The 17,174-nt window shown below is 47.5% G+C and overlaps 1 protein-coding gene across 3 annotated transcripts in view; it reads right to left on the reverse strand.

Annotated features, from left to right (window-relative positions):
- The window catches only part of LOC135550462 (transcription factor SOX-6-like), a 34,626-nt gene extending 17,739 nt beyond the window's left edge, over positions 1–16,887 (reverse strand). For 2 of the 3 annotated variants that reach the window (XM_064981301.1, XM_064981279.1), the window contains exons 1-3: positions 16,738–16,887; positions 14,377–14,551; positions 13,273–13,463 (exon numbers count right to left, since the gene is read on the reverse strand). In XM_064981301.1, the coding sequence (XP_064837373.1) occupies positions 13,273–13,463; positions 14,377–14,551; positions 16,738–16,860 (489 nt within the window). In that variant the 5' untranslated portion in view covers positions 16,861–16,887. The remainder of the gene's footprint in view (positions 1–13,272; positions 13,464–14,376; positions 14,552–16,737) is intronic. The other variant, XM_064981290.1, reaches the window with a different exon arrangement.
- Between the last annotated feature and the right edge of the window lie 287 nt (positions 16,888–17,174).

The following is a 17,174-nucleotide window of genomic DNA, read 5'->3' on the forward strand; positions in this document are numbered from 1 at the left end:
AACAGAGAGAGAAACAGAGAGAGAAACAGAGAGAGAGAGAGTGAAAAGAGAGAGAGAGAAACAGAGAGAGAAACAGAGAGAGAAACAGAGAAGAGAGAGTGAGAGAGAGAGAGAGAAGAGAGAGAGAAACAGAGAGAGAAACAGAGAAGAGAGAAGACAGAGAGAGAAACAGAGAAGAGAGAAGAGAGAGAGAGAGAAGAGAGAGAGAGAAGAAACAGAGAGAGAAACAGAGAGAGAGAGAGAGAGAAACAGAGAGAGAAACAGAGAGAAACAGAGAAGAGAGAGAGAGAGAAACAGAGAGAGAAACAGAGAGAGAAACAGAGAGAGAAACAGAGAAGAGAGAGTGAGAGAGAGAGAGAGAAACAGAGAGAGAGGGAGAGAGAAATAAATAGAGAAACAGAGAGTGAGAGAGAGAGAGAAGCAGGGAGTGAAATGTAGAAAGATAAAACACTTGATAGAATAAATGCACAAGTGAAGGAGAGGCAGGGAATGAAGAATAGAGAACACGAGAGAGGGCAGAGAGAGAGAGAGAATACAAAATATAACATGGTACAAGTTGTTCCCCTCCCATTCTGAACACGGCCTCTGGCGAGCGAAAGGTCCTTCCCTCAAATGAGTTCAGCATGCAGCCCTCATCCCACATCTCAAATTATAGCGACGCGCTCCAAGCTCAAGTGGAAAAAAAGCCACCCACAATAATCTCCTCCGCCCCTGCCCCGTGTTCTTTTTGTCTCAAATTTGGTTAGAAACACATTTTGTTCGATAGCAAATGGCTGCCCAGTCAAGTCATTCCATAGCCATAGAGAACAGAGCAGGGCGAGGGATGGCAGAGTCAGTGGAACTTCTTAGCTTAGCATTGGAGAAGTGTGGAACCCGAGAAGGCCCATGTCAGCACTGTGAAGAGGGCTTTAATCTGCCTGGCCACAGAACATGTGCAGGAGGCCCGCTTCTCTGCCCACAGCCACAGGGCGTATCCTGGGCCTGGGCAGCCCTGGCAGAGGCAGCTAGAGGCAGTGGTAAAGAAAGCAGAAGAAGAGGCAGAGGCAGGAGGCCCTGTGCATTGTGCCTGTGTCTACCCTATATTTACACATCACACTGACGCTCCACTCCTGCCCCTCTCCTTTATAAATAGCCTGGCCACCACCATATGGCCTTGGATTGTCTGCTCCATACAACTGTAAGATAATAAGGATTGTTAGAGCCGTTTAAGGTCCGGCATTAAGGACAGCTGAAAACTTTGTCTGGATTTAAGTGAAAAATAGTGGAGAAGTCCTCCACTATTCTTCTGGTAAAGGGACTGCTTCTGTAAGATAATGAAAATCTTCACTTGGGTTGAAGCAGAGGATAATCAAGCAGGACAGGTGTGTAAACCTTGGAGTTTGATCATTTCCTTTTTTCAGTTGCCCAGGTGCATAGGGCTAAAACAGGGCTCCTCTGATAAGCTATTCCCCAGATCGTTGCTGTAAATGAGAACGTGTTCTCAGTCAACTTACCTGGTAAAATAACGGATAAATAAATAAATAAAATACCTTGATAAAAAAAGACAACTGACAAAGGCCATAATATTCTGTTGAATAACTGTTATTGTCATGTCTGTCAAACACCGCAGCATGTCTATGGGGAGGTGAAGCACACAGCTCTTTGATCTGACAACAATAGCAGGCTTTGTGTATCAGCTGTCACTCATCACAAAGGTCACATATGGCCCAGAGTAGAGACCTTGAGGGCCTAAACCTCTGCAATTTGCTCCCTGCCCTGACTAAGATGGAGACAAAGTGCTCTTTGAACATGAATTGGTGTTACATCCCGTTTTCTCATCCCAATCTGTTTTGTATTTCAGTTGTAACCAATTGCAATGTTATTTATAATGTTGCAGCTCTCCAGTAGTTGGTAGTTTTGAGCCATTTACGTCTTAAGCCCATCCAGTGGTGTGGTAAAAGCCAAGGGTTTCTTTCATGCAGCCTCTCTTTTCCCCTGCTCCCTGGGCCTCAGCCCTGCACTGCAGGAGCTCCACAGGCCATATCCCCAAGGCAGGCACAGAATCACTCAGGCCATAGATGGACCACTGCCCTAGACATCCAGTCCTCTGAGTCCTCCAGCCTCTACTGACAGCACCAGGCTACCACCTCATTAAGAGAGCAGCACAGAGTAGCATCTTAGTTCAATTATGGAGCTGAACTGCTAACTGCTACCCCTAATCCGGGCTGGACGCCAGATAGAGTTTTTGTTTTGTTTTTAATGACAGAATATACTATCATACACCAGGCTGAGATGTTCTTCTCTTTTTCTCTGGAAGGAGAACCAAGTCAGCCACACAAAACCTGACCTTTCAACTTAATTTGCAAATGGTGCATGTTATGCATTGCCATCTCTGCTCTGTGCTGTAAAGGCCTTTCTGACAGAGCTCTCCTGTGGTTTTTTATTCCACACTGGGTTGAGATCATTTGCTGTTGTATTTTTACGGGTTTCCAGCTCTCAATGACCCTGAACTGTTCACTGGCTCCTCCGGGGACTGTTAAGTTGGGCTCACATCTCTGCCTTATCAAACTCTCTGCTTACAATAACACAACACTACCATAACCACAACAATATGGAGAGTGAACTAAGTGACCTGGCAGACACAGGAGCCGTTATGTGCCCACTGTAACAATGCTGCAGCAGAGCACAACAGACCCATTATGGCGTGTTCTCTCTCCCCAGTCTCTGTTGTACAGAGGCCCGGCCGACAGTGAGCAATTCCACATTTTACACCGCAACTACGGAAAATAAGGGAACTACCTCAGCCAACGGCCCAACCAGGATGCGGCCTTGTCTTTCTGGGGAAAGGCGAGACAGAGAGACAGAGAGCAGAGAGACAGAGAGACAGAGACAGAAAGACAGAAAGACAGAAGAGAGCGGGTGGCATTGTTTCAGTCCTGGCCTGGGACAGACGCCCACACACATCCACAACCTCTTTCAGAGTCATAGACTATTTTTATTCCTTTGACAGATGTGAACAATAGGACAAAGCATTAATGTAAGCAATACTCAACAATGGCACTTGCTGGCTATGGCCAGTGACTGGGAGCAGAACATAATCTAATTTGGACGGCCAAACCCATGTATGCCAGGGATTTACATTGCAGCCAAAAAGCCTTGGTTGGCAATTTCCAAGACAGCAGTCGAAAAGCAGCAGAAAATTGCTTCCAGGGCTGCAGACCAGACAAGATTATATTCAAAGTCTTTGTGAGGGCTTTGCCTGAATAGGACCTTTGACACACACACAAACACACACACACACTCACATACACATACACACACACACACACAAACACACTCACATACACATACACACACACACACACACTCACATACACATACACACACAGATTAGAGCGAGAAGAGCATTTCTACTACTTGCAAAAGGTTAGGAGTCAGGACTTTGTGGAACACCAGCAAAGCCCCATTTGAATATGTTCGGCTCTGAGCTGTACGACATGGGAAAGAGAATATTGTACTCATCAATAATGTAGGGAGGGGGGGTGTCAGGGGGACAGGGGCAGTTCAATAGGTTAATACATTGGCCTTTCACCCTTTGATTTCAGTTTGGGAGATGTCAGCAGAGGAATATATTGTATCTCTACACACAGCCTCCAGTGAACAGCGGGTACTACCAGGACCAAGACAAGAGCTATGGGAATATCAACCAAGACAAGAGCTATGGGAATATCAACCAAGACAAGAGCTATAGCAATATCAACCAAGACAAGAGCTATGGGAATATCAACCAAGACAAGAGCTATGGGAATATCAACCAAGACAAGAGCTATGGCAATATCAACCAAGACAAGAGCTATGGGAATATCAACCAAGACAAGAGCTATGGGAATATCAACCAAGACAAGAGCTATGGGAATATCAACCAAGACAAGAGCTATGGCAATATCAACCAAGACAAGAGCTATGGGAATATCAACCAAGACAAGAGCTATGGGAATATCAACCAAGACAAGAGCTATGGCAATATCAACCAAGACAAGAGCTATGGGAATATCAACCAAGACAAGAGCTATGGGAATATCAACCAAGACAAGAGCTATGGCAATATCAACCAAGACAAGAGCTATGGGAATATCAACCAAGACAAGAGCTATGGCAATATCAACCAAGACAAGAGCTATGGGAATATCAACCAAGACAAGAGCTATGGGAATATCAACCAAGACAAGAGCTATGGCAATATCAACCAAGACAAGAGCTATAGGAATATCAACCAAGACAAGAGTTATAGAAATATCACCAATCTGTGACACCTGAATCAGTGACTCTGTGGCCTGTTTTCTCCTGTATCTCAGTTCATACAGTATAGGACAAACTATGAAATGTTCAACCTGCAGATGAATACACCCAATCCTAACAGTTTTACCAGTTCTAGCTAGCTATGCTAATAGCAGGAGACAATTCCAGGAGTTGCAAATGGATCCTGTTGTATTTGACTGTACACATTCTCAGTTGTTTTAGATAAAAGCATCCGCTGAGCAAATAAATAATTGAACAAAGTAATTGCCCTCTACAGACAATAATACCTTTAGATAAATATTTCAAAAAGGAACATTTTGAGTCTTGGAAAAGCTTTTATTGTACTGATGGGATATAGTAAAAAAGGACAAATAGAGAACAGTAAAGCATGAATATTTTACATGTCCTCAACAAGAAGGTAGATGACTAGTGAACTGTAGAATTAAAGGACGTCTTCCACCTCTAAGGGCAGTAGTAAGGAGAGAGAGATGAGGAGGAACGAGAGAGAGAGAGGGTGGAGGCAGTAGAAAGAGAAGAGAGAGAGAAAGATGAGAGAGAGAGAAGAGATGGAAAGAGAGAGTAAGAAGGGCCATATGGAGGGATCCCAGTAATAGGGTGGGAGAGGAGGAAGGGATGCATTGTGCTCCATGGACACACTTTGTATTAAAAGATGAATTGATCCATCTGTAAGCAGCACTTAGCCCCACTCTCCGGGCTGGGTCGTTACACTGTGATAAATCAATATTTAATATCCCCCTCCAACAGCCACACTAGATGATTTTAACCTCTCCTTAATCCCATTTATGTTACTTTTCCTGAATCTTCATGTAAGCGTTCACTGTGATAAACTTCCAGACAGCCGACCGGGAGCACAGCTACTAAAGAGCCCACAGTATATATGTCAGGTGAGGCGCTTGGCTGAAATATTCATATTCTGAAACTGACCAAAGTGAAAGCTTTTATCTGGGCTGTCCGGGCCTGTGCAGACTGTTGGCTTGTATCAGGGGAAGGGAAGGCCAATCCGTTCTGTGCCTCCCCCTCCCGCTCTCCCTCCTTCCTAACCCTCCCTCCCTCCTTCCCTCCCAGGCTGAATGATGATCACTCATCTGGCTCACTTGTTAGAGTGTATTTCAGCACTCAGCACACACACCATCCTGATAGGGACAGTGTCACTGTAACTGCCTTCATCTGCCTTTGGTCTAGGGATGGAGCCGAGCATGGCTACAGAAGACTGATCATATTCACTACCACGTTGACCTCAGAGTTCACATTGGAGTGTCTCTTTGGTATGACTGAGACAGCATGAAGAGCTGCTCCTCAGTCCCTCTCTAAGTAGCATCAGCACTTATAATTCAGTCATTCATCCACTCTTGGAAAGAATGGTTCCAAAAGGGTTCGCGGCTGTCCCCATAGGATAACCTTTTCTGGTTCCAGGTAGAACTCTTCCTGGTTCCATGTAGAACCCTCTGTCGAAAGGTTCAAGACAGTACCCACTTTCTAAGAGTGCAGGAGAGGTAGTGCCAAGGGTTTCATGCTAACTCATTATAGATGCAGCTACTTCTCCTAAACATAGCTGTGCTTCTGGTAAGCTGTCCTCTGACAGACCCAGGAGGGAGGATGGAGAGAGAGGCCAGGCACATGAAGGCTGACTGACTTCCCAAAAGAAGGAGTCTTTGTGTTGTGTATGGTTACCTAGGGCAACGCGATAACCCCAAAATACCAGTCATATTTTTAAACTGATAGCCCACCTAATTATAATCTGTTGTTCTTGGCTGTGTACTGTCAATGCTGTGATCTTGAACCACAAGCCTCCACAGTCTTACCTCGCTGTTACATTGACTCTTACATTGCACTGACTCTATGCACACACAATGGACTCTACCCACACACCCACACATACTAACACTGACATTTCTATTCTTTATCTTTAACTCTGCATTGTTGGAAAAGGATCCGTAAATAAGCATTTCACTATTAGTCTACACTCTCTCTGTCTCTCTCTGTCTCTCTCTTTCTCTCTCTCTGTTTCTCTCTGTTTCTCTCTTTTTCTCTCTCTGTGTCTCTCACTCTGTCTATCTCTAGGTCTCTCTAGGTCTCTCTAGGTCTCTCTAGGTCTCTCAATTCAATTCAATTCAATTCAAGGGGCTTTACTCTCTGTCTCTCTCTCTGTCTCTCTCTGTCTCTCTCTCTGTCTCGCTCTGTCTCGCTCTGTCTCTCTCTGTCTCTCTCTGTCTCTCTCTGTCTCGCTGTCTCTCTCTCTCTCTCTGTCTCGCTCTGTCTCGCTCTGTCTCTCTCTCTCTGTCTCGCTCGGTCTCTCTCTCTCCCTGTCTCGCTCTGTCTCTCTCTCTGTCTCTCTGTCTTGCTCTGTCTCTCTCTCTCTCTCTCTCTCTCTCTCTGTCTCTCTCTCTCTGTCTCTCTCTCTCTGTCTCGCTCTGTCTCTCTCTCTGTCTCTCTGTCTCTCTCTGTCTCGCTCTGTCTCTATCTCTCCCTGTTTCTCTCTCTCTCTCTGTCTCTATCTCTCCCTGTTTCTCTCTCTCTCTCTGTCTCGCTCTGTCTCTCTCTGTCTCTCTCTCTGTCTCTCTCTGTCTCTCTCTCTCTCTGTCTCTCTCTCTCTGTCTCTCTCTGTCGCTCTCTCTGTCTCGCTCTGTCTCGCTCTGTCTCGCTCTGTCTCTCTCTCTGTCTCTCTCTCTGTCTCTCTCTCTGTCTCTCTCTCTGTCTCTCTCTCTCTCTCTCTCTCTGTCTCTCTCTCTGTCTCTCTTTCTGTCTCTCTCTCTGTCTCGCTCTCTGTCTCGCTCTCTGTCTCTCTTTCTGTTTCTCTCTCTGTCTCTCTTTCTGTTTCTCTGTCTCTCTCTTTCTGTTTCTCTGTCTCACTCTGTCTCTCTCTGTCTCTCTCTCTGTTTCTCTCTCTTGCTCTCTGTCTCGCTCTCTGTCTCTCTCTCTGTCTCTCTCTGTCTCTCTCTGTCTCTCTCTGTCTCACTCTGTCTCACTCTGTCTCACTCTGTCTCACTCTGTCTCACTCTCTGTCTCTCTCTCTGTCTCTCTCTGTCTCTCTCTGTCTCTCTCTCTGTCTCTCTTTCTGTCTCTCTGTCTTGCTCTCTGTCTCGCTCTCTGTCTCTCTCTGTCTCTCTCTCTGTCTCTCTTTCTGTTTCTCTGTCTCGCTCTCTGTCTCTCTCTGTCTCGCTCTCTGTCTCGCTCTCTGTCTCGCTCTCTGTCTCTCTCTGTCTCTCTCTCTGTCTCTCTTTCTGTTTCTCTGTCTCGCTCTCTGTCTCTCTCTGTCTCGCTCTCTGTCTCTCTCTGTCTCTCTCTGTCTCTCTCTCTCTGTCTCTCTTTCTGTTTCTCTGTCTCGCTCTCTGTCTCTCTCTCTGTCTCTCTCTCTGTCTCTCTCTCTGTCTCTCTCTCTGTCTCTCTCTCTGTCTCTCTCTCTGTCTCGCTCTCTGTCTCGCTCTCTGTCTCGCTCTCTGTCTCGCTCTCTGTCTCTCTTTCTGTTTCTCTGTCTCTCTTTCTGTTTCTCTGTCTCTCTTTCTGTTTCTCTGTCTCACTCTCTGTCTCTCTCTGTCTCTCTCTCTGTTTCTCTCTCTCGCTCTCTGTCTCGCTCTCTGTCTCTCTCTCTGTCTCTCTTTCTGTTTCTCTGTCTCGCTCTCTGTCTCTCTCTGTCTCGCTCTCTGTCTCTCTCTGTCTCTCTCTCTCTGTCTCTCTTTCTGTTTCTCTGTCTCGCTCTCTGTCTCTCTCTGTCTCTCTCTCTGTCTCTCTGTCTCTCTCTCTGTCTCTCTCTCTGTCTCTCTCTGTCTCTCTCTGTCTCACTCTGTCTCACTCTGTCTCACTCTCTGTCTCTCTCTCTGTCTCTCTCTCTGTCTCTCTTTCTGTTTCTCTGTCTTGCTCTCTGTCTCGCTCTCTGTCTCTCTCTGTCTCTCTCTCTGTCTCTCTTTCTGTTTCTCTGTCTCGCTCTCTGTCTCTCTCTGTCTCGCTCTCTGTCTCGCTCTCTGTCTCTCTCTGTCTCTCTCTCTGTCTCTCTTTCTGTTTCTCTGTCTCGCTCTCTGTCTCTCTCTGTCTCGCTCTCTGTCTCGCTCTCTGTCTCGCTTCTCTGTCTCTCTCTGTCTCTCTCTCTGTCTCTCTTTCTGTTTCTCTGTCTCGCTCTCTGTCTCTCTCTGTCTCGCTCTCTGTCTCTCTCTGTCTCTCTCTCTCTGTCTCTCTTTCTGTTTCTCTGTCTCGCTCTCTGTCTCTCTCTGTCTCTCTCTCTGTCTCTCTTTCTGTTTCTCTGTCTCGCTCTCTGTCTCGCTTTCTGTCTCTCTGTCTCGCTCTCTGTCTCGCTCTCTGTCTCGCTCTCTGTCTCGTTCTCTGTCACGCTCTCTGTCTCGCTCTCTGTCACGCTCTCTGTCTCGCTCTCTGTCTCGCTCTCTGTCTCGCTCTCTGTCTCGCTCTCTGTCTCGCTCTCTGTCTCGCTCTCTGTCTCTCTTTCTGTTTCTCTGTCTCGCTCTCTGTCTCTCTCTGTCTCGCTCTCTGTCTCTCTCTGTCTCTCTCTCTGTCTCTCTTTCTGTTTCTCTGTCTCACTCTCTGTCTCTCTCTGTCTCTCTCTCTCTGTCTCTCTTTCTGTTTCTCTGTCTCGCTCTCTGTCTCTCTCTGTCTCTCTCTCTGTCTCTCTTTCTGTTTCTCTGTCTCGCTCTCTGTCTCGCTCTCTGTCTCGCTCTCTGTCTCTCTGTCTCACTCTCTGTCTCGCTCTCTGTCTCGCTCTCTGTCTCGCTCTCTGTCTCGTTCTCTGTCACGCTCTCTGTCTCGCTCTGTCTCTCTCTCTGTCTCTCTTTCTGTTTCTCTGTCTCGCTCTGTCTCTCTCTGTCTCGCTCTCTGTCTCTCTCTGTCTCTCTCTCTGTCTCTCTTTCTGTTTCTCTGTCTCGCTCTCTGTCTCTCTCTGTCTCTCTCTCTGTCTCTCTTTCTGTTTCTCTGTCTCGCTCTCTGTCTCTCTCTGTCTCTCTCTCTGTCTCTCTTTCTGTTTCTCTGTCTCGCTCTCTGTCTCGCTCTCTGTCTCTCTTTCTGTCTCTCTGTCTCGCTCTCTGTCTCGCTCTCTGTCTCGCTCTCTGTCTCTCTTTCTGTCTCTCTTTCTGTCTCTCTTTCTGTCTCTCTGTCTCTCTCTCTGTCTCTCTTTCTGTTTCTCTGTCTCGCTCTCTGTCTCGCTCTCTGTCTCTCTTTCTGTCTCTCTGTCTCGCTCTCTGTCTCGCTCTCTGTCTCGTTCTCTGTCACGCTCTCTGTCACGCTCTCTGTCTCGCTCTCTGTCACGCTCTCTGTCACGCTCTCTGTCTCGCTCTCTGTCACGCTCTCTGTCTCGCTCTCTGTCTCGCTCTCTGTCTCGCTCTCTCTCTCGCTCTCTGTCTCGCTCTCTGTCTCGCTCTGTCTCTCTCTCTGTCTCTCTTTCTGTTTCTCTGTCTCTCTCTCTGTCTCTCTCTGTCTCGCTCTCTGTCTCTCTCTGTCTCTCTCTGTCTCTCTCTCTGTCTCTCTTTCTGTTTCTCTGTCTCGCTCTCTGTCTCTCTCTGTCTCTCTCTCTGTCTCTCTTTCTGTTTCTCTGTCTCGCTCTCTGTCTCGCTCTCTGTCTCTCTTTCTGTCTCTCTCTGTCTCGCTCTCTGTCTCGCTCTCTGTCTCGTTCTCTGTCACGCTCTCTGTCTCGCTCTCTGTCACGCTCTCTGTCTCGCTCTCTGTCTCGCTCTCTGTCTCGCTCTCTGTCACGCTCTCTGTCACGCTCTCTGTCACGCTCTCTGTCACGCTCTCTGTCTCGCTCTCTGTCTCTCTCTGTCTCTCTCTCTGTCTCTCTTTCTGTTTCTCTGTCTCGCTCTCTGTCTCTCTCTGTCTCTCTCTCTGTCTCTCTCTGTCTCTCTCTCTGTCTCTCTTTCTGTTTCTCTGTCTCGCTCTCTGTCTCGCTCTCTGTCTCTCTTTCTGTCTCTCTGTCTCGCTCTCTGTCTCGCTCTCTGTCTCGCTCTCTGTCTCGCTCTCTGTCACGCTCTCTGTCACGCTCTCTGTCTCGCTCTCTGTCACGCTCTCTGTCACGCTCTCTGTCTCTCTCTCTGTCTCTCTCTCTGTCTCTCTCTCTGTCTCTCTCTCTGTCTCTCTCTCTGTCTCTCTCTCTGTCTCTCTCTCTGTCTCTCTTTCTGTTTCTCTGTCTCGCTCTCTGTCTCTCTTTCTGTCTCTCTGTCTCTCTGTCTCTCTGTCTCGCTCTCTGTCTCTCTTTCTGTCTCTCTGTCTGTCTCTCTGTCTCGCTCTCTGTCTCGCTCTCTCTCTCGCTCTCTGTCTCGCTCTCTGTCTCGCTCTGTCTCTCTCTCTGTCTCTCTTTCTGTTTCTCTGTCTCTCTCTCTGTCTCTCTCTGTCTCGCTCTCTGTCTCTCTCTGTCTCTCTCTGTCTCTCTCTCTGTCTCTCTCTCTGTCTCTCTTTCTGTTTCTCTGTCTCGCTCTCTGTCTCTCTCTGTCTCTCTCTCTGTCTCTCTTTCTGTTTCTCTGTCTCGCTCTCTGTCTCGCTCTCTGTCTCTCTTTCTGTCTCTCTGTCTCGCTCTCTGTCTCGCTCTCTGTCTCGTTCTCTGTCACGCTCTCTGTCTCGCTCTCTGTCACGCTCTCTGTCTCGCTCTCTGTCTGTCTCGCTCTCTGTCTCGCTCTCTGTCACGCTCTCTGTCACGCTCTCTGTCACGCTCTCTGTCACGCTCTCTGTCACGCTCTCTGTCTCTCTCTGTCTCTCTCTGTCTCTCTCTCTGTCTCTCTTTCTGTTTCTCTGTCTCGCTCTCTGTCTCTCTCTGTCTCGCTCTCTGTCTCTCTCTGTCTCTCTCTCTGTCTCTCTTTCTGTTTCTCTGTCTCGCTCTCTGTCTCTCTCTGTCTCTCTCTCTGTCTCTCTTTCTGTTTCTCTGTCTCGCTCTCTGTCTCGCTCTCTGTCTCGCTCTCTGTCTCTCTGTCTCGCTCTCTGTCTCGCTCTCTGTCTCGCTCTCTGTCTCGCTCTCTGTCACGCTCTCTGTCACGCTCTCTGTCTCGCTCTCTGTCTCGCTCTCTGTCACGCTCTCTGTCTCTCTCTCTGTCTCTCTCTCTGTCTCTCTCTCTGTCTCTCTCTCTGTCTCTCTCTCTGTCTCTCTTTCTGTTTCTCTGTCTCGCTCTCTGTCTCTCTTTCTGTCTCTCTGTCTCTCTGTCTCTCTGTCTCGCTCTCTGTCTCTCTTTCTGTCTCTCTGTCTGTCTCTCTGTCTCGCTCTCTGTCTCGCTCTCTGTCTCTTTCTCTGTCACGCTCTCTGTCACGCTCTCTGTCACGCTCTCTGTCTCGCTCTCTGTCTCGCTCTCTGTCTCGCTCTCTGTCACGCTCTCTGTCACGCTCTCTGTCTCGCTCTCTGTCTCGCTCTCTGTCTCGCTCTCTGTCACGCTCTCTGTCACGCTCTCTGTCTCTCTCTCTGTCTCTCTCTCTGTCTCTCTCTCTGTCTCTCTCTCTGTCTCTCTCTCTGTCTCTCTCTCTGTCTCTCTCTCTGTCTCTCTCCTCAGAATGAGTACACAGACTGAAAGAGGTGGAGCAGAGGTGAGGAGTGATTGACAGCTTCATCCAAAAATGCCCCTCCCTGTTATAAATACACACAGCTTACCTGAGAGGATTGTTTAAACACAGGCTGAGTAGACAGGCCCATAATGCAGTCGAGACAAAAACTAAAGCCAACAAAAGAGGGGCAGAGAAAAGCAGTAAGCTCTACCTGCTAAGAAGAATGGAGAGGTAGGTGTTTGCTGCCTGTTGAAAATGGTTCCTTTCAGGGCATTGTTCACACACTGCATTCATATCATGTAGCAGCAGATTCTGGAGCTTGGCTCACCTTAGAGTCAGGGAGGTAGAGAACGCTCCAGGGTCGTCCCACAGACACACCGACAGACAGACAGACACAGACAGTGACTGAGTGGAAACGGGAGAGTGTTAACGTTACTCTACGGGCCTCAGACTCACCCACTTAGTGGAGAATCAACAAAGACAGAGACACTGAGGAAGCGTAACTAGCTAACAGGAACAGTCATGATTGCGGGGTGTTAAGGTGTACAACCACAAAAGAATTGTAGTTTGAATTTCCTAACGACACAACTCTGTGAGATGGGACTGAACTTTAAATACAAAAACAATACAAATGGTTTTATTGTCTGGTGGCAAGACACTGAGTTGTTAAGTTATTGGTCATGTCCCTTGACTTGACACACTTCAGTCTGAGCTCACTGCATTGCCACCTGCGTAGACACAGATTTACCCCTAAAACTAAATTAAAGAAGAAATCAAAATAGATATTCGTAGATTTTTTGTTACATATACATTGACCTAGTTGAATGTGTTGGTTAAAAGTGTCAGGTGTTGAAATATTAATGAAGCTCCGCTCCCAGTTCCTGCCTGCTCCTCACAGCCAACTGGCAATGTGGCACCAATCAGAGGGAGGTGGATGTTTTTTTCTCTCCTTGATTGACTCATCGCTTGAAGATATTTTAAAAGGGAATCCCGGGGAGGGGAGTGTGTGTGCTCCTGGTACAAAGCGCCCCTGTCCCATGTCGAGGGACGGAGAGGGCCGTATGTCTGCTTTAATTGGGCAGAGACATCAGAGTGTTAACCCGCACCGGGCAGCACCATGGTCCGATCCTCTATCACCAACATCAACACACACGCATGCAAACACCATCACGCACGCACACGCACACACACAGCCATGCCAATATCAATCAAAACCACTACTCTGGACCAGCATTAAAGACAAACATCTGTCTGAATAATTATATCTAAAAAATAAAATAGTGGAAATCACTTTACTAGTTGTGGTTTTGGGCTACTCACAATGTACTCAGTGAACCAGCTCTGTTGGTGAGGAAAAAAGAGGGAGGGAAGGAGAAAAGAGAGACAGAGAGAGAAGGGTGAATAAACAGAAAGCAACATATAGGAAGGTAAATGGAAGAGAGGAGAAAAGGAATGAGAGAGAATGAGACAGAGAGCTGGATGGCCAGACAGACGGACGGGGTCAGGGATTCTGACCTTGTCAGCCCTGTTGCAGTTGTTGAGGCCGATGCCTGTGAGGGCAGAGAGCTTGGCCTCCATGCCCTGCTGGTGGTGCTGCAGCTGCTCTCTCTGGATCTGTTCTCTCATCTTCCTGGCCTCCTGGATGGCCTTCATCACCGCATCCTGGTCCCCGAACAGCGCTGTGGAGTTCAGGCTGGACAGGATGTCTGGGGAGGGAGTCACACCCAGTTAACCCACACACACAGTAGATACACATACACACTATTCATTTCGATTCACAGTGAATGAGCCCACTGACAGGTGTTCATCCTCCTATGTGGAGAATCAAGCCTTGTAGGAGGTCCTCTTCCTTTTTCCAGTGTGTGTGTGTGTGTGTGTGTGTGTGTGTGTGTGTGTGTGTGTGTGTGTGTGTGTGTGTGTGTGTGTGTGTGTGTGTGTGTGTGTGTGTGTGTGTGTGTGTGTGTGTGCGTGTGCCTGTTTTAAAGACAGCGAGAGGCAGTAGACCGAGTCTGTCGACCTTCTTTGTGTAATTAACATCTCAAAGTTAGGTGAGGAGGGATGGCAGTGAAAAACACAGAAATAGAAAAAAACAAACATGGGGTTCAAACCCCCAGTCTGAGCGGAACAGTGGAATTGCAGGTACTTTAATGAAAGACTGCATTTAATAACAGTTAGCAGAGTAGAAAGGCTTAACATGAGAGGGGTGGTGAAACGTGAGACCTCTTAAAAACAAATCATGTGTTACAACATCCGCAGCTCTAGATTGCATGGTTTTTAATACCAAGTTCCACCGAGATTAAGAGTTGCAATTGTGTCAATAGTTTTGTCTACAAGGATACAGGGATAAACGTCATTAACTTTTGTTTCATCCAGATAAAAAAATCAATCAAAGCCATTTTTACACCTTTGACAGTGTGAAATATTGTATGTTCAACTCCCATTTCTAAACACAGAAAATAAAACCAACAAAATATCTAGCTTCAATCCTTTATCAATGTTATGGAATTATAATGATCTTTCAATGTGATCGAGGGGGTGCCAACTTGAAAACAGATTCAGTCAGTATGTATTGACTATTGGAGACCCGGAGGTGAGATGCAGAGTGTGGCCACTTCTTACCCAGAGAAGACCCACGGCCCATGCCTCCGAGGGGACTGGGGATGCCACTCTTGGACAGGCTGTTGGGGCTGGTCTTGCTGCCTGTGAACAGGCTGTGTGTGGGGGACGTGGGGGACTTGACCAGCTCTGCCGTCTTGGGCCGGGCGGACAGGTTGAGAGGCTGCGTTCCCTCCTCCTTGTGGAGATGGGGTAAGGGAGCGGAGTGGAAGAGAAAGCGAGAGAGAGAGAGAGAGAAACAGACAGAAAGAGGGGGAGAGAGAAAGAGAGAGAGACAACGGGAGAGAGAGGACACAGATGTGAATAAAGGCTCCTCCTATTGGAGGATGTGTGGCCTCCCAGACAACACTCTGCTCCTTGCTAATTACTAGTGTTCCTATCTGACCGTCCTCTGCTCCCCCCCTCTCCCTTCCCTTCTCTCCTCTCCCCTCTTCTATCCTTCTCTACTCTCCCCCTCTTTTCCTCTCCCCTCCTCTCTCATTATCTCTTCTCCTCTCCTCTCCTCTCCTCATTCATCTGCTGGCACCGTGCCATCATGGCCGTCCTCACAGTTGCTGAGGGCCTTTGTTCACACTAATTAAATCTGATTTTTGCCTCCCTGTACATCTTCATCTGTTCTCCCTCTTCTCTGGTCTAAGAATGAATAACAACCACATTACAGAGATACATGGTGATGACTAAAGATGGTTGTAAGTAACAGTCATCAAACGTCAGTTGCGTTATCTAATTCATTAAGTTGTTTTCCAATTTCCTTTCTCATTTGCGGATACTGGTGTGTAATAATGGACTCTACCCATTTATCCAACAGTGTGTAATAAATGTATAACTGGTTTAGAATGCATTCTTTGTAAAGTTGTGTGAGTTAATGTGAGATGTCGGGTCACAGGAGGACATGTCTGCTGGGCTGGTTGCAGTACAGCACAGAGCAGCAGTAAGGTGTGATTGAGGCTGATGGTGATCTGTGGTGTTCTCCAGGCCAGTGTCTAGGAGCTCTTGGAGAGGATACCTGCTACCTGACTGGATGATACTGCAGGTATTACACACGTACCAGTGGAGGAAAGTACCTGGGTGGGTCAAGGATAGCTCTACTGCCTCCTTATGTATCTCTCTAGTGAAGTCTCTTCGCTGAGATTAGTCTGTATGCTGTTGTTAACAGTCTTTTTCAAAGCCCAAGTGTCTCCTTGTCCAAACATATGGCTGGCTCAGACACAGACTGCCTCAAGGCCTTGTTATTGCTGTGCCAATAACAGTTTGTCATCCAATGAAGCCAAAAGCTGACAAACAAAACTAACAGCAATCTAATTCTAACTAACGATGAATACAGATGGGGCTTTGGGGACATATGTACTTTACATTAGTGTTTAATTATTGATAGTTCAAGCTCACAACCTTAGTGTTTAGAAGTATGATAAATACCCATAGAGCCCATTCAGAACAGCAACACAATGTCAAAATATCTGAGTGAAAAGGCCTGTAGGATCTGTTCGGTGCCTCTTGTCTACCAAACAGCCTTGATGACATAGATCCTATAAAGTGACAGGGTTTAGGACACAGCTTGATACAGGCCTATGGATGAGCTCCCAGGAGGCTGTGTGCCTGGGGTCATGGGGGAGGTGTGGTGGGGTTGTGGGGGAGGCCGTGTTTAGTTCCAGAGCTTGCATGCCAAAGAGAATACCAGAGAGAGAGAGCTGCACTACCATTCAATGACATGATTTAAGTCCCTTCACTATAGTGATATTAAGCTAAACTTTTGCAAATGGAGGCATGTTTCTGATTATGGCCTCGCATGGTGAGAGGATGATGTATCTACTCTATGCTCCATGCGGAGGCCTGGTGGATCCAGGCCATGCAGCATGGTGAGAGGATGATGTATCTACTCTATGCTCCATGCGGAGGTCTGGTGGATCCAGGCCATGCAGTAGCAGACCCTGTTCTTGGGTTTATTTACAAGACAATAAGAGTCATCAACCCTTCCTTTTCCCGTCACTTTTTAAACTGCATTTACATACGAGTGATTCTCTCTCTGTTCTAATGGTTTTGTTCCGTCATAATAAAAAAGGTTCTGCTGTTCCTTGTGATCTGAAAACACGTGTTCCACAAATTCTCTCACTTAGAGCGCCCACAGCCATAGCAACCATGTCCACAGAGTTCTGGTTGAGAGAGAGTGGGCCTTGTTAAAGGCCCACAGATTGATGGGCCGGTAAGAAGTTTGGCCCAGTAATAGCACAGAACACAAAACAGCAGCACCACTACCACTACTACCACTCATTTACTAAGTTATCAGCAGGCTGGGTCAAGAACCACTCTAGTACTTAGGCGGTGAGCTGTAGGTGGGTGAAGTGAGGGGTGAGAGGCGGGGCCTACCTTGACTTGAGTGACAGGGCTGGAGGATCTCTTGTCGTTCTTCAGGCCGGAGGGGGAGATGGGTCCACTGTTGTTGGGAGGCTGGGGGAGTGGCGGCATCTTGGCTCCAGGAGAGACCTGCATGCTGGCAAGCTGGGCGGCATACAGTTGCTGTAGAGAGGAGTGGGAGGAAACCCACAAGTCATTAACATCCAAAGACAGACATTCAAAGCTCTTTCTCTCTCCTTCTCTCTTTCTCTCTTTCTCTCTTTCTCTCTTTCTCTCTCTCTCTTCTCTCTCTCTCTCTCTCTCTCTCTCTCTCTCTCTCTCTCTCTCTCTCTCTCTCTCTATGTGTTTCTGTCTCTCTCTTTCACGTCTCCCTCTCTTTTCCATGCCTGGCAGAGAACCTCCATCAAAGGTCTTTACTGTATATCAAAGCTTGAATCCAGGGAGAGACA

Source organism: Oncorhynchus masou, chromosome 1 (genome assembly GCF_036934945.1).
Source record: "Oncorhynchus masou masou isolate Uvic2021 chromosome 1, UVic_Omas_1.1, whole genome shotgun sequence".
NCBI lineage: Eukaryota > Metazoa > Chordata > Actinopteri > Salmoniformes > Salmonidae > Oncorhynchus > Oncorhynchus masou.